The sequence below is a fragment of the Larimichthys crocea genome, chromosome III (assembly GCF_000972845.2).
Source record: "Larimichthys crocea isolate SSNF chromosome III, L_crocea_2.0, whole genome shotgun sequence".
Taxonomy (NCBI): domain Eukaryota; kingdom Metazoa; phylum Chordata; class Actinopteri; family Sciaenidae; genus Larimichthys; species Larimichthys crocea.
In genome coordinates this window covers 46,346,230-46,371,616 of record NC_040013.1, presented here as the reverse complement: position 1 = coordinate 46,371,616, position 25,387 = coordinate 46,346,230, and the positions used below count along the sequence as shown (strand labels likewise).

General features: G+C 42.7%; 1 protein-coding gene across 1 annotated transcript in view; it reads right to left on the bottom strand.

Moving 5' to 3' along the window:
* The window catches only part of adgra1b (adhesion G protein-coupled receptor A1b), a 153,798-nt gene that overhangs the window by 37,484 nt on the left and 90,927 nt on the right, over nt 1-25,387 (bottom strand). The window contains exons 13-14 of the mRNA XM_019274589.2: nt 14,544-14,754; nt 13,831-14,039 (exon numbers count right to left, since the gene is read on the bottom strand). Of these exons, the coding sequence (XP_019130134.2) occupies nt 13,831-14,039; nt 14,544-14,754 (420 nt within the window). The remainder of the gene's footprint in view (nt 1-13,830; nt 14,040-14,543; nt 14,755-25,387) is intronic.

Genomic DNA, 25,387 nt, shown 5'->3' with positions numbered 1-25,387 from the left:
TACAACTTTAATCCAGGATCCTCCCTCCCCATGCCAAAATCAGATTACCAGAGTCAATTAAACTTGATCCATAATCTTAGTGCACAGGCAGAGTGGGTGCAAGGTTATCAGGCTTGCAAAATATAATGGGACAAATACAGTGGTGATCTGAGAGAGACTTACAGGCTCCGTGTCTTGTTTCAGCCTGGTGATTGGTTGATGATGATGAGCTACACGACCTGTAGAACCTACACGCAAATAATTCCCAGACTCTTGCAAATTGAATGCATTTTGCTTTTAATTGATGCTGTTGAAACTGCAGAATCTGTAAGCCAATCTGTGACATATGTCCTCGCAAATGTGCTCCTTTCCCTGTTGTAATCACATTGGTGCACGCAAGAATGCACAAACATTGTGGGAGAGAGGGAAGAAAAAGGGAGTGAGAGAAAAAACAAAATTAAAATCCTCTAGTGAACAGCCTGCGGGCTTCCAGCTCCCAGCTCCCATCCAACACTGTATTTTATCATCCTTGAGTGGCCGCAAGAACGCTGGAAAAGAACAGGAGTGAGTGTGCAAATCAAACCCACTCCGGCTTGCCCACACACCACTGGGTAACAGAGAGAGACAGGACAGCGGCGGGACAGAATAACCTCCGGACTTGACAACAGTCAGAAAAATGGTCATGCACCATTAATGCAGGTCATCAATGTTTCAACGCCACCTTGTGCCTGTCACTCAGCTCGTAGCTTTGAGATACGGTCATGCTCGTAATCAGCACCTCACCTGGTGAATGTTCAACAGCGGAGGCAAACAAGGCCCACCGTGAAAGGAGTAATCAAATCACGCGGAATCAAGTACGCATCCATCAAATCAACAAACATTATGAGCTGATGAGGAACCTCGCTCGGCATAAAAGATGAAACCCCTCTAGATGAGCACCATCATTTGAGGCTCAGACGTATCAGTCATGCTGTATCTACCCCCTCAAACATCAAGGGGGCATTGTTTCATTAGCAATAATTTCTCTAGAGCCTCAGATTAGAAGTGTTGTATTTAGCTTTAGGCTATTCAAATTCCTATACAGAAGTTATTGTAATCGCTGTTCTGTGGAGATATTTAAAGCGTGACTATCAAATAAATGAGCCTTGTGCACAGCTCAACCTTGCAAACAGAGTACAAGCTCATAATTCACTGTAGGCAAAACCCCCTCCGCTACAACTGGAACAAAGAGACGTGAATACTTAAGTCTGCTACGGACAGAAAGAATCAATAAGAACAAATAAAAAAGCAGGATTGCTTTTTAATATAGGGCGGAGACACCGGAAGGACGCTAATCTCTTTCTTTGGCGTTATTCATCCATGGAAGATTTGCTCTGCATGATGCCTCCTTTTCACACTCATACACTTCAACATATCGGTAACTGGGAGAATGACCGCAGGCTGACTGGTGTTTACTAAGTAGAGGTGTTCACAGGTCCACCTGAACTCTACGACCAGCGGACCCATACAGGTATTGCATCCATCTTTTAGACAGTCAGTTCCTGATCAGCTCCTGTTCTATTGCTGTGGGTCTCAGGTCTGTTGAATATTATACCTGAATGGAAGACTTGGCCATGATGGTGCTGTGTGTATGTTTGTGTGTGTGCAGAGCAGAGGTCATACTGTTCTTGGAGAGCACAGATGAATTACTGTTGTTAATACTGGCAGCCATGGCAACAAACTGATACAACAAAACATTGAGGCTAATTATAAACGAGCTGTGTTTAGAAGATACATTGAATGCATCACGGCAAGGCGAGGGAGAAGGCAGCCGGCGTCACATCAGGTAAGTCGCAAGTTTTGTTCTGACAACTTTTAAATGAATAGCTTAGTTTAGTTCTTGTCAGTACATCGGCATGAATTTTTAGAATCGTGAAGACATCTATTATCGAGTAGCTCTGCTATGTTTCATGAAGGGCTTGGCTGCATTTTAACCCATCTGAATCCAATTCAAATATTTGATTTAATTTACACTCCAGTTGCCAGTTTATTAGATACAAATTTTGTAAATCTTCCTTTAGCATAATGACTGACCATGAATATACAGCCATATTGGTGGCTCTGTGAGGCTGCACGGTTGTGCTTTGAGCTAAAAAAAAAAATCCATGATGCTCACAATAACAATTCTAAGACTATATTTACTGGTTACCATGATCACCATCATAGTTTAGCCTCCAAGCATATGCATTAAACACAGCTCATGCTGGGATCATTCGTTTTTGCAGACATTTACATTACAGCAAAGTTTTTTTTCTAAAATGTCATGGGAGGCTATCCTTAGTTTCATGTTTTTTTTCTTTTTCTTTTCACATTTTTCAATTCAACCTATAGCCCTGCTCCTCCATATTTGTAAGAAAACCTTCGATCTCCTCAATCTGAAAACACGAATCAATAAAAACAAATCTGAGAGATGATTGCTTAAAAATGTAGAGCAAATAGGCTGTAAGGATTTATTTATTTTTTTGAGTGAACACAAGGTTGAAACTCGCCAACGTCATGCCATGTCGTCTTTGTACATACGCGTTTGTGCCTGAGAGACAGAAACAGAAAAAAGAGATGGCAGGTGTTGTCTGAGAGGGGTGACTCATCTCTTCCGATCGCTACACACTACAGGATGGTCAATAGATGGGGCTCTGTGTTTGCTCGCATGTGTGTATTTACACACACACACACGCTCACAGGCATGGAAATTGAAGCACTGGCAAGGGCAAATCTGAGCACACACATTCAACACACATATATTCCAGTAACACCTTGGCCCTCTTACACACACTGCTCACGCTCTGATGTCAGCTCCCTGAGATGGCACACTGTTCATCAGGCAGAGTGGGGGCATACATTACTGGCCCCGCACCTCCTTCCCTTGCAGGTCGATACGTTGTACCAAAACATGCCACCCCCACCCGCTCTGTAACAATGGATGAGAACAGGGCAGTGCTCCACAGGTTCCGCTCTGTTAACACTTAAAGACGGCGCGGCGGCGGAGAGGATGCACTGTAAACCCAGCCTCCGCAAGCAACACAATGCAAACAGAAAGCACCACTCTTCTGGCAATGGCGGTCTCAGCGGGTACATAAGCTTACATTTTCCTGTGTGGTGTTTAATGGCTCAAAGCTGGTGCATTTACAGAGCTGTTTGACACGCACACATCTGTTGCTGTCCACCATTTTCATGTCCTCTTTCTCTGTCTCCACTACAAACCTCTAACAGCCCTTCTAACATTTGACGGCTCTATTTGTATCACAATAGAAACCACGCTGTTAGCACATCTTTTTGGAATAGGATGCATGTTCGCAGGTAAGGGGTCTTGTCACCACCTTCTTGAAAAACAAAAACAAATACCTTAAAAACTAAATGGTCTTGCTGTGATGCTGTTTGAAGTGCTGTCAAGAAGTGTAACCAGTGCCGGACTCTTGCTGCCATGTTCTTCTAACTGTGGCGGCATTTAGCCCCCTGAGAAACAGTTGCTGAGAGAGACATGGGAAGGGTGTGTGTGTGTGTGTGTGTGTGTGTGTGTGTGTGGGGCGGGTGCTCTCGAATGAATGCAGTCAACCATGCAAGGAATAAATGCATGAAGAATATGTTGTGCAGTGCATCTAACAGAAAACAGCTTGTAGCGGGGACAACAATGAAACGCAGTGATAGGGGAGATAAGGAGATGAAGAGTGATTATGTGGACAAAAACTGTGCAGACAGATGGAGAGAGGAGAACAGATAGGTAAATCATTACCCCTTCAGTCCAGGAAGCTACTGTATGTCTGACTCAGATCTCTCCCTCAGCCTCCCTAACCCGTCTCACCATCCCCCAACTGCAATGCAATTTTCCTCCATTTTTGATTACAGATTGCTTGCCGTGATCTCAGCCCAGTTCCATTTTACCATCTGACAGTTGTGCTATCTGTGCCATTTAGACCTAAGTGGACGCTCCATCTCCTCCGCCGGCAATTTACATGTTTGCATCTCGTTAGGGCCATTTGTAAGGCGAAAGGCAAAGCGTCAGAAGAGCCAAAGAGGAGGGAATTTCAGCGTCTAGATTAGTTTTCACCTTTGATACAAGAGCGCATCGCTCAGCCGCGTGCGATGGGATTTCAGAGAGGACATTTCTAAGCGAGCTTTGAATTTTGAAACACAGTGATACAAAAGCCTGAGTGCGGTTGTGTAATGAATTCACTCAGTCACTCACAGCATTAATATTTTCAGGCATAACTTCAATCACTCTGACATGCACACATGACAAAAAGTACACACGAGCTCACGCCAAGATGGAACGCAGAGGAAACGCTGAAGATAAGCCCAATGGGAGTTTGTTTTCATTTCAAATGAATCTCTGCTGACATCACGGTGTTCTGGATTCATGTCATACTACCTTGTCACTAAACCGTCCACTGACCCTAACCAGCTGGCACCTTGGACATAGAATTTAAAGAACTGATATTTGATATGTCATGCACTCTGGACATCTTTAGATTTATTTAACTGGATGATCATATTGTGCAATCGTAATCCATTTGTTGCATATTGTGTTTCTTCTGTGTTGCTATAACATTTTCAAAAAGGCATTTTTCCACCTACAGCAGTCGGTGCACAGCAGCTGTCCAAAGAGGAGGAATTTCTCTTTGAATAGAGTCTCTTGAGGTTTCTTCCTTTTTTTCTTTATGTGTTTAGCTTGTTATTCCTTGTTGCTGTCTTGGGCCTGTAAAGCACTGAGAGATGTTATATGTGGGCTTTGCAAAGAAATTTGACTTGAGTTGATTTTGACATCTGAAAACTGCAGTTTTTTTTTCTCAACCCTTTTCCATCCACTACACAATATCAGGTGCCTATTCACAGTCCAGAATGGTAGTTCTGTTTTGTAATTATTTGTGTTTTCCTTATTGGCAACAGAAGCCATTAATAAACCACAACAACAATGATACTACTTCCCCAACTTGTCTGCAGCAATCAGTCCCAAACCTATTTTCCTTTAACGAAGATTTATGTTTTTTTTTTCTTTTTTAAGACTCTTTTGTCTGCTAAGTAATGAGAACTGCAGTTTTAGCAAATGTTACTCCAACAGGAGTAAAAAGTGCATTTAATCTAGAACTATTTTTAGCTTTAGATTAATAAGCTGACTCCAAATAAACTACAACCCCTTCGTTCATGTTATAGAAGGAATATATCACCCAGTACACTCGTGTTAAGTTTTAATAAGCTGCAGATTTATCAGGCTAAGGCTACACAAGCAATGCTTGCTAGAAGAATAAACACTTTGGTGATTTTGGTATTTTCATTGGATTTGTACAAAAGCAGAAAAAAAGAAGAAAAACACAGCAGCTTTATTATTTAAGGCTGCTCTCTATGTGGAAAATGCATAGTTCTTGGAGTGCCCAAATCCATGTTTGTACTGCTCTGTCTGTGGAATTGTTTGTCCCAGATATCATCAGGTGCTCTTGTAGTTCATGATTGAATATGAATGATGAACAGTTTGCAAGGCTGGCATCTAATCTAGCAAATCCATGGCAACCTTATTACATACTCTGAATACTTTCCTGCATTCAAAAAAGTGAAGTGTATTTATGAATATCACATCCTGAAAAATAATCCAAACTGTCAGACCTCCTAATAGACCTTGCCAAACGATAGACCCCTTCACTGTCATGTTATCGCTTCCCCCTCAAATGACGCAGGTCTCATTTTCTGTTGTCCTTATCTTCCCCCTAGGAGTGCACACAAGGGCCACATTGCATCGATGGCTGCTGCCTAATTACAAGCCTAGCAACCACCGGCGGTGGCAGCAGCAGCAGCTCCACGCCCTTACAGTACCTTTTAAAAAAGATGCAACTGCAGGGCTCTTTTCGCTGAGGAGAAGAATGTACTCCTACAAAAGCGATACGGCCGTGACGTTAAACGTCAAAGGTCATGGCGATCATGATTGGTTGTGGCAGAAAGAGCCACGATGTATAATAACCCACTTGCAAGAGATTTTCTAGTCTATTATGAAAATGACTGTCGCCTTTAACCCTCTGCCTTCTCTGTTTTTGTGGTGATATACTTCTGCAAACCAGGGCCTGGCAGCAGCAGCAGCAGCAGCAGCAGCAGCAGCAGCAGCAGCAGCAGCAGCAGCAGCAGTGAAATGGAGGGGCAGAGGCGAGTATTCTGGGAGCTGCCGTCTTGGCTGACAACAGAGGTGGACATGCACACAGCCAGCCAAACATCCAGCCAGCCACAGGTCTGGATCACTTTCTACACTTCTCTAATAGAGAAAAAAAAAAAAAAGCGTTAATGTGTTTGTCTAGACTGCCCAGAAATGTGCAAATGAGGTGCTGTCTGGTTCGGTTAAATGCAGTGCACAAATACAGAAACCCAATTGAAAGCCAGTGACGGAAACTCAAACAGAGGCAGAGCGAGAAAAGAAAGACAGAGAAAGACAGAGAGGCTGTTTGCACAGTGTGCCCTCATTTCTACCAAGCTGTCTCTGGAGTTCAGAGAGGGTCGCACTGTCGAATAGGGAACAGCTGGTGAGGGAGGGGGGAGAGACCAAGGTGGGGGGAGACATTTGAACATGGACACTTCCAGATCAGATGTCACATTATGATGTGAACAGCTCTTTTTTTTGTTTGTTTGTACTGTACTGTTCGGCCGAGTGTACCGACAGCATTCTAGGATGTGAATCATGTACGTCAGATGGCCTCAGTCGCATAGAAAAGGACAAGCGGGACCAGTTTAATTTGAATCATTTGTGACTAATCATAGCCAGTGCAGCAGATGTATGCGAGTCCACACAGCACCACTATAAAATAATAATAAAAAAAAAACTCATTTATAGCTCATCCAAGTGTTCATATCTGACAAATTGTTTGAGGAAATGTATGCCAAAATCATCAACTTGGAAATAAAGTCAGAATAAGACTACGTCATTATCTCTCATGAAGAATGCTTGTCAGCAAGAACAGTTTTACATATCAAGCAAGCTGCCTCTCTTTAAAAAAAGCGAAGCGCAGACTGGACTGCCAATTAATCAATGACTGTATATGAACAACATCAGAACTGTGAGACCACCAAATACCCTATTAACTTCCTTTACACACACATAAATTAAGTGCAATAAACCCATCTGCAGCGAGCAGCACTATTCTAATCTTTCATACACTCAGCTGAGGAGCATACATAATTTGAATAACAATAGATTCAAGCAATGCAATTTGTATCCAGGCTAAAAGAAGGATACACACTGCATTAAAAATAGAGCGTCAAATACAGAGCGTCAGGGAAAAGGGCCAGTAGAAAGTATTGGCTCACTCAAGCAATGCCTGGGCAAAACTGTTGATGTCTGAGATAAATGGTGGTCTGTGAGCTCTGAACTCATTAGTCAGGGAGAAAACAATCTGCATCACATGTCAGGTTATTGGCCAGCAGCAATCTGTTCTGGGAGTACAGAGGGGACTGCTGGATGAGCCAGACCCTTCCCCTTTCACACCAAAGCAAGTCCGCAGTCAGCAAACACTGAGAGGCTAAATCTGAGCAGTGGCAACGGAAGAAAGTCTGCAGTGGTGATGTAGTTTTATCAAGCACTCACACACACACACACACACACACAAAACAAACCCCACGTCCTAAAGCAATCATGCCTGACATCAGATTTAAGTTAATGCTTACAAATGGAACATGAGTGCATTTATTAAATATTTACCTGAGCCAAACCTCAAATCACGTGCAAGGTTCAGGAAGGAGGAAGGAAGGAAGGTTGACACAGCAGAGTGGAGGTGGATTATTGCTCGGCGGTCAGCTGCCACGTTTGGAACAAGTGCAAGCGAGGTAAACGGCGAAAGGTAGCCGATGCTAAGTGGGCTGCACGTAATTAGCATTTACTCAAGCTGCATAATTACGACAAAGCTTAACACAAACACTGATTAGTGATTGCTCATAATGAAAACTGTATGCTTTCAGTTACATTTGTGGTTTGCTCTGCAGCCACAGAAAATCAGAATCATATTTCACATTCTAGTGTGGAGAAGAGGTCTCTCTTATGATTTTACTAACATCTTTAACTAGTTCAGTTGTTGAGAAATGAATGAATCAATACCACCAATGACTGTTAATATGAAGCTTAAGCCAGCAGATGGTTGAATTAGCCCAGCATGAGCTCTGTTTAAAGGTCACAAAATCTACTAACCAGCCACTAATTAACATATCATATCTAACTTGTGTAATCTGTACAAAAAACAAAGTATAAAAACGCCACACTGTGATTTTATGGGGGTTATGTGTTGCACTACTTCTTGGCTGGGAGCAGTGACTTCCTGGAGTCTTCACAGTCAGGTTGCCAATTTATTGCTCTTGCAATAGTCTTTTGCTATCAAAAAAGGCTCTCAGGAGTCTAGGAGGTGCGGTGTCCTGTTCCTCTAACACAAATAGTCTTTTTTTAATCCACTATCAGCTAACACACAACCATGAGGCATCACCCCCCTCTGTTGATATCGCAGTCTGTCATCACCCCCTCTCTCTCTTCCCCTCCTACTACAATGCATATCAACAGAAAATGCCAACGCGGTGCTGCGGGACGCGGTCGCATATCTAAACAGGTCATCGTCATTATCACTGTAAATCCTTTCATCTCCTTAAACACACACACACACACACACACACACCAAAGCTTCTTTAGTATGAAAATGTCTCAGAGATAGAAAAGTCCAGGCCATGAGGAAGATAAAGTTAACCTCGCTGTGGCCGGAGTCTGCTTGTGGGCGAATGCTGCAAACTGCCTTGTTGTCTCATTATGTCTGCCGTGAGCGAGGATGTGGACAAAAGACTAACGAGGACACACAACTTTGAAATTGCTACATGCTGGAAAAAAATGGACAAGAAAATGGTTTGTGAGCTCCGGAAGCTGTCAGGAGGTTATTCTTTTCGATTAGCAACACACATCCTGTTAGCCTTAATTGCTAAACAAGAAGACATTATATGTGGACTGAATATAAATAAACTCCTCCCTTTGAAGGATGTGTTTTTTAGGAATGTAATCACAATCAATTGGCTTCTCCTCTTTCTAATTTTATCTCCTCTCCCCAGCTTCCATCCATTCATCCTTCATTTCCTCCAAGTTACTCCCTTTTGAGTGGCAATCACAGTGATTCAGCAAGGCAATAAACATTGCAGCAAAAAACAACGCAAAGCTGATATATTGTTTGTATAGGGCAGCCTGATGATTTCTGCACTCACTCGCAGTCATCAGGATAAGCGGTTTAGAAAATGGATAGATGGATTGTCACAGCAGTTCCCCTTATTTTGTTCTCCTCTGTATGAGAGACAAGACCTTGTGGTCAGCTCCAGCAGTCCGCTGTAATGTCACACTGGTATGGAGCCTGTAGAAGACTCATCCAATGAGAACTAATGTATCAAGATGGGATCCTGTCTTGCTTGGTTTGGTTTAAGATGGAGGTGCAGCAGCGAAGACAAGTGAATTGTGGTCTGTTTGGTCATTTTGAAACAGCGGGTCCTCCTACTGAGACCGTGAAGCCTCAGAATGAGGAAAGAGGTCAGTGAACAAAATATTAATTTTACAGTTGGATTCAGTGACATTTTTTCAAGTCGAAGCAGATGCAGATCACGGAATTACAATTATTCAGTCAAATGAAGTGGAGTCCACTGTGGAGGAACAACAGGCCCGGACCGCAATTCTCCAAACTCACTTAAGAACTAATCTGCTTGTATCAGTGGTTCTTGAATGAGGCAGAATGAGTTCTGTTTTTACTGGCTTCAATAATGGCCTACTGTAATAAAACAGCCACTTCCCATCCTGCTAATTTACACATGAGCTCAGACTCGATTGCGGTGGCTTAACTACAAATGTTTGAGTATTTTATATATTACGCCACTTCATACTTCTGCTTCACTACATTTCTGAGGAAAATAATTTACTTTAAACAACATTTATTTGACAGTTTTAGTTACTAGTTAGTAATTAATAGTAATTGAATAGTTGTTTTAGCTTTAGATTTGTCATTTAAAAAAACAAAAAACAAAAAAAACATGACTAAACCAGCAGTTTCCAAACTTTTTTGCATTGTGACTTCTTATGAAAGAACTTAGTAGTTAGGGCCACAGCAGCTAAAAAAAAAAAAAATGTATGTAAAAAAAAAAAAAGCTAAGATTGCTACAAAAATGTTAAAAATGATAAAAATGTGTGTAGCAAAACATTATTTTTATCATTTCCTCTTAAAAATGTGTGTAGCAAAACATTATTTTTATCATTTCCTCTTCTGATACGTCATTTTATGACCCCCCAGAGGTATTTACCTTTGGAGGGGTCAGTCTTAAGTTGGGAACAAACATTTTTTTTTACTGTTAAGTAGATAGAACTGACTTCAACTCAGCCAGCTACAACAGCTGAATGTTACGCATGTACTTGTGCACAAACAATCAGTCCTACAGTTCTTCAGAAAAAATACATTTACTTTTGATACTTAAGTACATTTTGCTGATACACTTCTGTACTTGTACTTGGACTCTCCTTTTGTCTCTTTTTCATCATCATCCCTACAGAAACATCATCAGCAGCAACCATTAATGCCCACTTTTGAATGCAGATGCCTCCATCCATAATTACATCCATCCTATATGAGACTGTGCCATGTTCAACCAACATGCCACCTGTTCTTCTGGAACTGTGATGCAGAGCCATCACTAGAGGACCCTCCTGTTCCAAGGAATCCACTTCACTTCACATACTCGTTTTTATCTTCAGTATATGAAAAATATACATATCTGAGAAGCTCCTTTTTTGATTGGACCGTGGCCTCTGGGCCTTTGTTATGATTGGATACTTATGAAAGCCAGCCATCCCCTTCTGTGTGTCTCTCGTTCTAAAGGTCTGCTTCTGCATATTAAACAGTGTGGAGCTTTGCAGCTTAATGCAACTCCTCCATCTGCATTATCACCTCAGTGAATAAATAAACAAATAAAATCAGCCACAAGTGAGCCGGAAAAGAACTTATCGTACGAGCTGTGTGGTCCCGGAGATGAGGCTCGTGTTTTGGAGGGGGGTTAAATGGGTGCAGGTGGGGTAGCTGGGGTGAGGCATGTCACTGCGATGAAGACAGATGATGAGGCTGCATTGCTGTAAACGAGTGAGTCAGCCCTCCCTCCAGACAGACACAGGCCTGCAGGAGGTGGGGTGGTGGAGAGGGTAAGGGGGGCTGGGAAATGCATGGGAACTGTCCCCGGTGCTGAAATCTGGAACGGCTGCTTTCTAACAGCTTCGAGTTCAGCCCAGAGGCAGGGGAAGAAAATAATCCAAAACAGAGGCATGCTGTCTTTCAACACCTGACCCACAATCTGTATCAGTCGTTTCAGCGTAACAGGTCAGTAATGTCCCCGCTTCCTAACGCAAGAACAACTAAATGATGCATTTATCACACCTACCAGTGTTCAAAAAGACACAGCAGGGGGAGTATAATATATGCCCGAACAAAAGCTTTACACCCCGGTGCTGCTGAGTTTTTCCACACAGATCCTGTCCCAAGTAGGTTATTTGGCATTCTGATCACAAAGCCAGGGGAGGGAGATTCTCTACCATGTAATTCTTTCTGAGCCAAGTCAAAAAGATTCTCATTAAAGTACTTTTTATATCCCAAACCTCAGTCCTCAGGGACAATTGTATTGGTTTGTCATGCTATTTGTAGACTAATCATCGACACACAAACACAGGGGCAAACACACACACACACACACACACACACACACACACACACGTAAGAACTGAATGTGAAAGAGTGTGGATCAACAGGAATTGGATATTGCATTGTGCCTTTCAGGCATCGTTCCCCCCCTCCTCCACCACCACCACCACCACCACCCTCACCACCCACCCATATTCTTTGAAATGATTTTGTTGCATTATTCATCTTTCAAAGCTGTCATGCTTTGTGGCTAACCCTCTGTCAGTTTGCTCAACATCACAGATGCACCATGAGATGGATTCTTACACTGTATGTTGCAGACAGCTGATCTGAGGAGAAATTCAGCTGTATCATTTAAGAAGCCGAGGAAGGTGATACAGCAATGTTAGATGGAGCTGCTGGGATCAGGCTACAGAACAGACTTCACACTGAGAAAAACACCTCTGTCACCTCCTGTACCGCTGTCACAGCAGCTGAAACACTTTGGTCATATAGACTTTGCAACTTGTAACCCTGATTTCCCTCCAGAACACCAAAGCAGAGGCTGGAGTGTTATTCCAGCACTTTCACTGCATGAGTTACAAATGAGAGCTTCACTGATGGAAGCTGCTTTACTTGCAAATACTGTAAATTAAAAACGGTCAACTTGCAGCCAGGCTGTAATAAGCAATTCCTCTCAGTTTGACATGAAAAGATTATGCAACAGGTCTCGTGCTTGAAGAAGCTATAAGGGCAATTGTTGCGATATACAATATTTTAGATGAAGCCAACAGGAGAATGATGTCACGAGTCCGTAAATAAGGGTCCTTTTCTCGGGCACTGCAGAGACCAGGCGGGTGTGGTGACTGCATTAGTAGACGCGCAATCCCCGGCGCAAATGCTCGCGTAAGACCACAATGTGGACATTCCTGTGACGGCTTTACCACCATCGCTATGACTGCCTTCTACTTGTCGGACGTGCCTTGAAGTTCAAATCAATCTGCTGCCAGGAAATTTGACAAATTGCCGATCTCGCTTTATTCCGACAGCCACAAGGTGCCCATTGACGGTGCGCCTCCCCAAGCCCCGTGTTTGATAGAAAAATACATGCACAATGACAATCTGACATCTGCTCTCCCTCTGACAACAGCTTAGTATTCTCCACAGACACCCCACTCTCTCCGTCAGAGCACCCCATGCCGTTTTTTATAAACCTCTTTCCCCTCCTGTACCCCACTCTTTCTCATTCCTATGCGGCTTTTTTTTTTCTCCCCCCCTTCCTCGAGCCAGCTTATTTCCACACACGAACAACAACCGAATTGAACAGCGGCTTCATAAAATATGCAGGTAAAGAGAAAGAAAAAAAAAAAAAGGCAACTCGGAAAGCACCGACATCTTAAGCACAACACTTTTCATGCTCTACTGAGAACTGACCTCCCAGTCTAACGAATCCCACTCTTCGGTAAACATCCGGAGGATTTCTTTTCATCCAAAAAAAGCGGACCAGGCGCAGCGGCTCTATGGAGCGACTGGGCGATGCGATGCCATTGCGCTTTTGGTATTATCCTCATGAAATCAATTTGAACAGGGGGACGTCGTCAGGAGAAGGCATCTCAGTGGCGTCGAGACCAAACTTGAGCGATACAGATGAACGATGCTATGCTTTACAGTCCAACATTTTTTCTTTCTTTTTTTTTTTTTTTTTTTTTTTTTTTTTTTTTTTTCTCGGCGATGGTTGCAACCAATTAGCACACCACTTGCGCTCGGAGGCGAATAGCTCCTGACAAGGCGCTCCTTCTCTTGAGCACCGCTTGTATTTCAGCTGCTGTGCTGCTTTTTGGAAAAAGGTGGCAGACTATACAACACACGCAACTTCTCATTTCCAGGATACTGAGGGGGGAATTTAGTGTAGCGCATACTCCAAAAGCCAATAAATCCCCGTAGCGCATTAGACAAATCCTTTCCCTCTGCTGAAGAGCAACAATAAAGGAAGCTTTTAAAGGTCCCTGCATGAAGTGCTTCTTAAAACACGTGACTCCATCTATTCCAAGGTGGAAAAAAAAAAAAAAGATGCATTTGATCCATAATAGGCCCTAAGCAGCGGAAGATGCATTATGTGTGGGGCATGGTTGTGCTAAAAATGAATGACACTTGTACCACACAGCAGACTACTCACCATTAGCACAGCAAAGTTATTATGATGGGTGCAATGAATAGTGGTCGTGTTGCCCCCGGAGCCTGTTATGTGGCAGCCCTCTGCCCTCCAGCCACCGTGTCCATCCAGCAGGTCAAAATCCCAATAGGCTGCGGTGGGGTCTACACCCAGTGCGAAGTGTCTGAGAGCGATAGTAACGGAGTGCACGGCGCTCCCGAGGCTGCACCCATCTGCAAAGAAGGAGGGAAGGAAAAAAAGAAGAAGCAAAGCACATTCAATTAAGGAAACCAAGTGGAAAGTCTGTAAGTGCAGTGGCAAAAGAAACGTGGACATGAGCGCGCACATTCTCATACAAACACACGCGCGCACGCGTCCATTAAGTGTCAGACTGTTACTGCAGTTGACAGACTGTTGAGTGAAGTGTTGCAGGTAAACTTTAAACCTAAAGTAGCCATTTTTTTATCATACAGAGGAATGCAGCAGTCATGCAGTTGTTGGATGAATTGGAAACGGAATAAACAAAAGCGAGTGTTTGGATTCATTTTGGCACGCGAGGATGTTGTGTGTCAACATGTTGCGCAGAGAAAACTGGCAGACTGTGTGTGTGTGTGTGTGTGTGTGTGTGTGTGTGTGTGTGTGTGTGTGTGTGTGTGTGTGCAAGCATGTAGTCCGAGTGGCATTACAGTGCAGCGCTGACATCACAGACATGATGATAAAAATGGATTTCCTCTTACCTAATTTGGTGAAAGCAACTGGTGTTGAAACGCTCCTACGCTTCCCATCGTCGGCGAGATTTGACGAATTCCCCGTGCAAGGAAAGAGTTTCCCATTGCGAAACACAATAAATTGCAGCTTGCAAGTGGAGTTATCAACAGATTGCAACGCAGAGGAGGAGAGAGGCGGACCAGCCAGCGGTAAATGGATTGAGGCGACTGCCACTGAGTTCTGCGGATGGAAAAAAAAAAAAAAAAAAAAAAAAAAGAGAGGGAAATAAAAATTAAATAATGTCTCCGAGATGCGCAGGAAAGAAAAAAGAAAAAAAGAAAAGACAAACTCCCATAGAAAAAGACTTGTATATTGCTTTCCTCTCCAGGAGTGGAGGCGACCATAGAACACAAGTGACCAAGGGAATGAGAATCACGTTTGAAGCGCTCTAGTGCGCCTATTTGGTCAGGCTCCCTGCCGCAGAGGTGGAAATGGTTCTTACCATTTCAGCTTGAGGGCACATCAACACTGCAGCTTGATTTAAAGAGACAACCGGTCTGACTTTATCTTCTTTTCACCGACTATAAACACCGGAGAGCCTCCGAAAAAACACCCCTGCTAACATTTGAGTGAAAAAGGGGTTTTCTAGTAGAGAGGCATGGCTTGGGTATGTCAAGGTGTAGGCACTCGCCATCTTTGAGCACAAGTGAATCCAAAACTGATCTTGTGAACTATTTTTTTTATTACTGTTAACTGCCAGCAAAAAAACTCCCAATAATCTTCTGGGCAGCCAAAAATCCCATCAGAGTTGCATTCAGGATCCACAGTCCCTCTGAGCTGTTATGACCTGTGGCTAATAATTTTGTATGCTGGAGTAACATATTGAGCAGGAGTCTGTGCCCGTCCTGTCCTGAGAACATTTGTGGTAAAATCAGAACCAAGGCTTTGGAAGCTGCATGATCAGAACAACTGCAGGAACTTTGCCACAGCTCAGGGTTTTAGGGAATGGATGCCCCTGGTGGACAGAAATGTAGTTCAAGGGTGTGTGCACTTGGGACAGGACAGGCAGCACTTAACCCTGCCCAGAGATCAAATTTAATCATAAAATAAAAGTCCCAATGTGGCACTGTCAGCAGAAAAGACCTACACACGTGTGTGCATGCTCTACTCCATGCATACTATGAGCTGATATAACCACACAGGCTCTTATGTGTTCAATATTTCATGTGTAAAAATAAAGAAGCGAACTCTGTGTACATGAAAGGCAAACAAACAAAAAAAAACATATTTCACACATTTCATTTGTAAAACCTCAGAAAACTGCTTCTCTTCTTGTCGGTGACCTTCATCTGAAACAACAAAACAAGCCCTCTTTGTTGCTTTATTAGGAAGTCATTACACATGAACAGTCCTTCTTCTCAATGAACACAACAAATGAGGTTATTAACACTTTTCCCTGCCTTTAATAGATTTCCAGGAAGATGCAAAGAAACACTGACGCTCCCCACATATTTATCCAGTAAGTGACCCTAATGGAGAGCGATGCTAATGACGAGGCTGATGATGGTACGTGTTCATAATAAAGATAATGACTGTGTTACGCGGGGGCTCGCTTTCTGCAAAATGAAGGCTGTTTTGTTCTGCTTTCAATCACGTCGCCCTCCAGTGTGAGAGGATCAGCACTTTGAGCCTAAAGGGGAGGGACGCTTCCTGCCCAAGATGAATGTGGATGCCCATAAAGTGCCCTTACAGTTAATGGGGAGCTGCTTAGTCAGACGTTCGGCCCAATCAATGTCGAGGTGAAAGATGGCCAGATTTTCTTAATCAGGTTAAACAAGAGCTCCTTTATCCATACTTATGTTTCTTCTGCTGGCTATAGTGTTGTGTGTGTTTAATGTGGCCGCCCTGGTGTTGACACGCTTTGTCGGGCCCTGAGATACAAAAGTCTGGGTTGTTTTGATCCCTCCTGGTCCTTCTATTGTCCTGGAAAATAATTCTATAGGTGACAAAGAGCAACGACGTGCTTAAGTACTATTCCTTTACATTACACCCGTCGTGTGTGAGGAGCCAGTGGTGATTTCACAGCATTGGGTTTGTTAGCTATTAGTTTCTGCATTGACTCACTCTTGAAGGCTATTGATTTTCATCCCGCGGCATGCGTATGTGCAAGGGGAGAAAGAAAGACAGAGAATCCTTGCCTTGAAATTTATGTTGCATCATTTCCTTCCTCCAAACAGCTTAGGCTTGGCAGCCTGTTTCCAGGACGTCATCGGATACAGACATCAGAGATAGAGGCGAAGAGGATTGGAGCTTATGTGACAGCCGAGAGACAGCAGAGAGTTAAACAGCGAGGGCTGCCTTCTTATACGTCCAACACAGATGTCAGATGACCTTCAAGTCGCACAACTCACAAAAGTCTTGTCTCGTATACTTGTCTTCACATCTCTTTTTACATCTTTTATCCTCTTTTATGTGGCGTATCAAAGGGATTTACAACCCAGAGGGTGTGCTACAAGCCACGCCGTGCACAAGGTCCCATTCTAAGCGGCAATCTATGTTCCTCCTGAGCAACCTAAACAGCTACATTTCCTCAACCCCAACACCACCGGGGACCTCACACTTCAGAGTTGATTTACCTGCTTGTACCTCAGCCGTCTGACCTTCCATAAAGTCCCTCCCTTTCCAACAGGGCAGCATGCTGTAGCCTTAGTAACCATAATCACACTCTCCCCTCCATTTACCACTCTAGCCATGGAATCATTTTCCTTTTTTTCCTTTTTTTAAACCCCCCCCCCTCCGACGACCACTTATTCCTTTCCTTACAGAGGGCGTCCAGGTGAATGTCAGCGGTCATCTCCTATTTCAGACTGTTCCTTCTCGTCCACCTCCCTCCCGTCGCCCTCCTCCACCTGCTTCTTGATGCACGGCCCTGTTTGATAGAACCACAAAGCTGCCAAACAGCCTGCAGGGCAAAACACAAGAGCGGCGTTTGACCCGGGGCAGCCACCGAATCACACAGCGTAAACACCGAGCTTAAACATGGCTCCTCGACTTCACAGGGGGAGTACTGTCAAATGTGTTTAGACAAAGAGGTGGGAATTAAGAGAGCCAGTGAGCTTTTTTTCTCTTTTTTTTTTTTTTTAATTGTGCAATCCAAAATTAGAAAACGTTACAGCTCTGTGCCTTTGTAGATATATCTGTGGGAGAGATAAATTTATTTATTTGCGCAGGCGGCAACTTGAAAATTAACCATAAATGAAATGATTTTAGCTCAAAGAGCATCTTGCTGAGCTCGGCCCCAGCCGAGAGGAACTGCTGACAAGCACGATGGGAGATTTGCATAATTTATTTTATTTTTTTTTTTGTAATCATTGGCAGTCCTGTCAGCACAGACATGGTCAAAGACACAGTGACCATGACAAATAGGTAGACATCAGGGAACTTCAGGGGGTCATTTCCACCCATGATGCTTTAAGAGTCTGAAAATAAATCACAGTTTGCTCACAAGCAACATTAAGCAAGATGCTGCACATGCTCCTCCGCTGGAGCTATGCTACTCACGAGGTTTGGACGTATTTACATTGGCCAGTATTAAAAAATACAAACAAAGGAAACATAATTCTACATGAGTGACTGCCATGGTTACAGCTTAAAAGGCATTTTTTTCCCCTCTTGAGCGTTATTATGTTGTAACATTGTTAGCATTACTTATAAAGAGAAATTAAACGCAGTCCTACATGGTTGCCATGCCAACAAGAGTCTGTTTCCTCCAGACAGGTTGTGTCGGTTGTGGGGTGGGGTGTGTGGGGGGGGGCGGCATTTGAGCAGATTCGAAGCAAGAAATCAGGCTCTTTGGAGAGGCAGAGCTGTGCTTCAGCTGTCAGCTACACTCTCCTCAGTCAGCCCTGACTCAAACTGTCACATCACAGGGTTGTGTCTTTACAAAAACATTCAAGAGGCTGCAACAGATGGACAACATCGTCTGATTAAAAAGGCATTGTGTTTTACAAATGAATGAATTTACTGTGTGTAAAAGCGTGACTGATATATTAGCTGCAGGGTGATTGATAATGAGCCAAAAGGAGCCAAATCATCGAGACAGAACAGATCTTACAAAGGAAATTCGATGACATTAATTCACACAGATGTATGACTCTCTCTACAACACCTCATTGGCCGTTGACAGTTTCTTCCGTATCCAAAAACGTATTATCAGGTTGTCTCATCAGTCTCCTGATGCCACGTCAGTGTAGCCAACAGTACATGGCCATTATTAGTGAAGAAAAAGATGACTGTGAGTCAGTATCATGCCACGCTGTAATGGTACGAAATCAATTCGTGCACACAAAGGAAAAAAAAACATTCCTCTGACTCATCTTCCGTTTTTTCTTAGGTTAGGTCAGTTCACCCCAATCATAAAAATATCATATTCTAACTCATCACTGAAGCCTTGGAGATAGTTTGGGTTTTATTTCAGTCAAAACCTGATGAAAACAACACCTGTGTTTGAAGTGTCTTCAATTTAGATGACCCAAACCCTAATTATTCCAATCTTTACTGCCTCTGAGGGAACATTAAAATTCATTGCTGATCTTCAGTTTACATCTCAGTTAGTTTAGTTAACGCACTGATATGCTGTAATGGGAACAGGTTTGCTCTCTGGTTTTAGCTTGGAAAATATAAGCAGTTCAATGCGAAACAACCGTCTGACATCTGGAAGTGCAGATAAATAATATTGCGAAAGTGTTTTTACTAATAATTCACTGTGCCGTGTTGTAAGAAATCATTAACGATAACGAGACATGGGTGTCTCTGTCCTTGAGCTGACAGAGTAACGGTTTGGATGCATCGTTAAGTAAATAACATTCATATTCCTGTCTGTTGGAGATGAGGAAATGGATCCACGGCAAGCGCCTAAAGAGAGAGCTGGTGACTTGAGCCTTTTATCTATTCATGTATTCATTCACTTTCTAAACCGTTCATCACCTGTTTATTCACCAACATACTCACTCTGAATACTGCTGAATAAGCTAGAATAGGCCTGTTTGTGAATAAGTCTGAAATGGCATGGCTAGAATTCCAAGAAAAGAGTCAGTATCCGGTCCATAACAATGTACTTTTTGACCATTGGTTCGCCCACACACACACATACACACAAACAGCGGCGAGGTCCTTTTGGAGTAGATCCAGGTTGTGCTTTACTATCGCCACATTTTCTCTCCCACGCTCACGCTTCTCAAGTTTGATTCAGCTGCAGGGCAGGCAGACAGGATTAATGGGTGGTCATTTGGTGCAGCAATAACAGTTGGCTATCACACAAAGTGGGTGTGCTAGCACTGCCCGAGAGGTGAAACACAGTCATAACTTTGGATTAGGCCGCAGGGTCCCGTCCTCTCTATTTGGACTGCTAGATGGATAAAGGTATAAGATCCCCTTAATACAGAGTCCTTTTTCATTGACTCCCAGATTAGCCGTCACTTGTTTTGGGTCAGTGGGCCAATGGAAAGAAAGAATGAGACAGCGATAGAATCAAGGTCATGTTGAGCCACAAAGTCAAGAACAGATTTCTTACTTTTGTTCCATCTGTCGTTATTTCAGACACGCTGTGGCTCAATCTACAGGCGACTGCACTGCACTGATATCAAAATGTCACAACTTGGTTCGGCCCTCGCGTTGTCAGAGCTACAGATTTTAACCAGAAAGTGCTCATTCCACTTGAACAACGTGATTAAAGTAGATCTCCATTTGAAGAGAGAGGGGAGGGGTGTAGAACAACCGCGGTCTCTTCGGGCCTTTTCAGATTGTAATATGAGATTTCGGCTCGGAGGTGAAATGAATGTGAACTTGTGTGTGTGCGCACCGCAGATTGAATCATTCAATTACTTTTCAGCCGCTATTTGATTTTCCGCGCTTGTGGTGTTTATGACAGTCTCTCAGTTTTGGAGAGCTAAAGCCAAGTATTGATCTCATAAACGCATGTCATCAAACTGTTTGACAGAAAAAAGGTGAACTCTGTAAATTAACTGGAATGAAATAATTACGCCGCAGAGTGTAACCCTAACAGCTGAAGCTCATGCCGTGTTGAATCCAACAGATGTTAAACAAACACACACACACGAGGATACACAGAGATGTGTACTTTGCCCCCTTTCAATGATGTATGGTGTGTATTAGGTGGTAGTAATAAGCATGGAGATATGTTGGCCCATAGTGCCGCCTTACATTTATGATTCAGAAGCTGGAAGGTACAGCTATAGTGCAGTCTAAGTGTCTCCATGATAACCTGCTTATGAATCTGAGTGACTTAACAATTTCCCTCCGCAGTGGCAGGAAGAGTAGGGGGCTAGCGGGCGCTTCATGTGTTAAGTGCCTTTACATCAACATGAGTATACATGAATATGCATGACTGTGGGGAGCTGTGGGTCATTCATCAGCAGAAACCAAAGCACAACATGCTACAGCGGGATGGCTGGCTGCAGACCTCCATGATTAACCACCCTCGCCACCTTCTCTTCAGAGATCAAACTGTTAAGATTTGAAAGATTTTTATATGTGTAATATATGAATATATGATTACATTTTTATATGTGATTTGATCGGCCCTCAGGAAAGTCTAAATATTGCATTTTCTACTGAACATGACGTAAGTTATAGAGTGGTCTGGAAGCTGCTCATTAATGGTAATTTAACACAAGCTGGAGCTCTATAGGATTTGGCGTTGAGCTGCAGACCGTATCATCCCTCGTATCGCACCTACACACACCTGCTGTTGTGTAAACAAATGAGACGCTAGAAGGGTCCAGGGGTCGTCGCTGTCTGCATACCAAAGACGAATCACACTGAGGAGAAAGTACAAAGCTTCAGAGATGAATCACCTCCATGCGCACGCGTTTAAGCAGGATAATAGGGCTTCTGTGGCCCCATCACTTTGGTAGAAGGTGCAACAAGCTGACTGTTTCATCCAGCAGGGAGGCAGTAAAGCAATCAAGATACATGCCAAACACACACACATACACACACACACACGTCCTGTGAGCCAGGACAAACAGAGCAACATGAAAATCATCATGAAGTGTTGTGTGTGAAGGCAAAGACTGAACTAATGACTTTACGTGACAAATCATCATAGAAGCCTTCAAGCTAATGATTTAAGGAAGCAATCAGGTAATGCTACATGGCCAACAAAAGGTGTTAATTGCTAATTACAGAGACATTTTGTTAATCAACACAGCAATTTCAAATATGAGTATATGAAAATCCAAAAAGATGTATTGCTTAGCTGAAATATATTTAAGCTGTCATTAGCATTGTCTTGAGGTGATTGTCTTCAATGGCCTGCTCTCCCATTTTGCATTTAAACTTCTTGCCTGGAAAATGCCATTGGGCATTGCCAGGGCAAATCTAGCGGATGTGGGAAGGAAATTAAAGCACAGAAAGAAGAGAAAAGGAGAGTGCTGCATATTTATGGCTGCCTTTTACCATATTAATCCTTTCCCACTAATCCTTCAGCTGCACCAAATAAAACTGTAATGGCTTTGGTGGTCATCCTTATCTCATCAGGCTGGTGATGAACACACTGGCAAAAATGAAACAAGTTTATTATGCTCCTATATTGATAATGATTGAAAGAGTAACAAAAACATTTCTGGTAACAGACTGCCAGGATGAATCTGGAGGTAAACTAGTGTCGCCCATAAAAAGCTTTTGGGTCAAACATCTCAGTTGAAGTCAAGGAGCAGTTTTTAGACATGGATGTCTGTAACTGTGAATGTGGAGTAAAGCAAGCCAGGAAAAAAACAAGAATAAGTATATTTACCAAACCCACCCAGGATAAGGCTTCCACCCACTGTGCTTAGTCACATAACATTGGTTTTATTAAAATGTTAGCCTCCGCATTTTGAAAGTCACCAAAGGCTGTGTTTCTTCACACAGTCATAGCTGGAAAGATATTATTCACGACTACAGTTAAAGGAATGGTAGTTAAATTAGACTCTGAAATGTTTGCCGTTGGTGGATCGATGAAAAATCCCAAAAATTGAACTAAAAAGGAACTACTTTGTCTTGCTCTAAATGTATTATGCTCTAAACAGTGATTTGGAGTGATTAATGACGACTGAGGAACTAAGCAACTATATTCTAAATTTCAAGCATTTTCAATTTGATACTTGAACCAGTTCCTAGTAAGTTAGTTAATCTGACCATTGTGTGGGTCCAAATTCTATTAATTCAAAATTGTGTCCATGTTATATTGCTATGAATCTTGGTATTTGTTCAGTAGTAGTAGTTGACTCTTGTGGGGTCTTGCAGACTTGCATCATGAATCGTGATTCTTGACTTGACAAAGTCAAAACAGACTTACAGCTTGACTGTGATAAATGACTGCACTTAGACTTGAATGAGTTTGCAGTTTCCAAAAAAAATGCATGCTGTGAATCAACTCTTGACAACAAATATACTTCAAATCAGTCCCAGAGCAACCAATCACTTTACGTGAACAGGTGGGGAAGGTGTTTGGCAGTGCAGAACAGCAGCAAGACAAATAGTAACTTGTTTAGGACTGGATTAGAAATTGGACTTGACTCTGACCTGAATTGTGACTTTTCGTCTGAACTTTTGACTTGACATAGGGTTTTACAAAACATGAGACTTGGGTTACAAAACAATGACTTTGTCCCTCCTCTGCAACCCACTGACAATGTCGGTGGTCTCTCTACTTTTGCATCAGATCTAATTATAATTGGCTCATAGACCAGATGTGACTGTCCTCAGCTCTTAATTTGGATTGATTCTCTCTCTGTTAAAAAAAATAATTTATGCACCTTGGTTTGTGGTAGGTTTTCACTGAGTCTGTTTCAAATCTGTAACATCTGTCTACACAAGATGCATTCAGGCACAGTATTTAGTATAGGTCACCCACATTTGGCAGTAGTTACATGCATAAAACTAAAGAAAACAGACTTTAAGTGTAAAAACAAAATGCTTCAGGTTGTGGTTATTGTTGTGGAGAAATTGATGAAGTCAACGGTCAATGGTGAGGTCAGGAGCCTCTGATGTCTTATGATGTAATATTTATTGACGCTTGGCCAAGGAGAATTAGAGACACTCTCAAAGTTCATCAGAAGTGCCTGAGTAGGTCTCACATGCTGCCGAACTCATGCTGGTGGGTCGACTTTAAACCCCAAGATAACTCCACAAATGCTATACGCCCAGAATTAGTCAAAGAGAATGTCTTTACCCATGCAGGTGTTATTGTCAGCATATTCTAGTCTGAAGACACAGATGTCTGTTTACGCAGATTGGAATGTCAACGGCAAGCTATCTATTATGTCCAGGAAGGCAGCAATAGGTCTCTTCGACCCTGGCCTGGTTGAGATAGACTGGCTCCTACTGTAACCTAAGGATAGAAAATTCCATAACAGTTATGTGTACAGTATATTACGCAGCCATTACGTGGGTTAGGGTTAGGGTGTATTGATTGATAAAATAGTCTCTCTGTTCTAACAGACATGGGAGGCGGGTGACTAAAAACACCTCCTGTGTAGACAGGGCATAACCTCATCTACTGTTGTCCTCCATAGAAAGCTACAAACTCTTGAGAGTCACCTTTGAAGTAGTAGTCCGACATTTTGGGATATAACCTTATACACTTTCATGCCAAGAGTTAGATGAAAAAGGTAGATATTCCTGGCTCCAGCTTCAGACTGATCAGACAGATATGAGACTAGTATCAATCTTCTAATCTATCTTTGGGCAAGAAGAAAGTGAATAAGAATATTTCTAAAAATGTCAAACGGTTCCTTTAAAGCCTACAGTGGTGCAACTACATTTCATATATATTATATATATATGATGTTTTTGCATGAGACTGAGCAATGTAGTATTTATTTTGCCAGTGATGGGGTTAGAAATGTGTTAATGTAACAAGAAATTCAACAATTCCTCATAATTTAATCTATGTAACGCATGACTTTTTGATGTGTTTGTCAGCTGCTGTTTTGTATTCTCTACAAGCCCCCCAGTCTTGGTAATGCTGAGGAATCCAGGACACTTCACCGCGAGCAAGGGTAGGATGGAGGATTTATTGGAGCGCTCTTGTGCCTCCAACGCACATCCCTTTAATCGATCTGTTGAAGCATTACCATAATCAGCTCACTCTGGCTGTTCAGCTTTCCCTCCGATCCCCCCTCCATGTTTTGATCAATGAAGGTCCATCCATAGTCCATAGTCAACCCCCCACCTTCAGCTTCAGTGGGAAAAAAGCCAATTGACTCGTATGTAGTAAAAAGACGAGAAAGAGGCTTATATTTCTCAATCGGGACATCATTCTAACGAGAATGATCAGGCAGGTAGCAATTTCTCCAGCGCCATGATAGTGATAGCCATGATGGGAATCGCCGTTCTCTTAATAAGATGGGGGGAAAAAGATGATGATCTGAGCTTACTTTGAGCAAATGAAATCCCCTGGGATCTGCACTCGATTTGTCAGCCATTTAATCTGTTAAACAGGGGTAATAAGCTGGTGTCAGTCCACTGCCTGTTTAGCACAATCGCAGCAAAATGCTGCCCTGAGCCATGTTGTAATAGAGGTGGTCTGAACGAGTGATACACTTATGTGACTTAAAGGTATATTAAAATACAAAGCTAAATTGCAAATGCATTGCATAGGCAGTAGCCCTGAGGTTTACCATACATGATGATAAAAAATACACTATAGGAGACACATTGCTACAGATCACATCCAAACATCCATTCTCTTTAGCTGATTATTCATTTTCTATGTATTTTTTAAAGGAATTTCATGACTAGACAGCTAACAGGAATTTAGGGGAAATGTGGAAAGACATGCAACAGAAGGCCAAACCCCTATAACTGT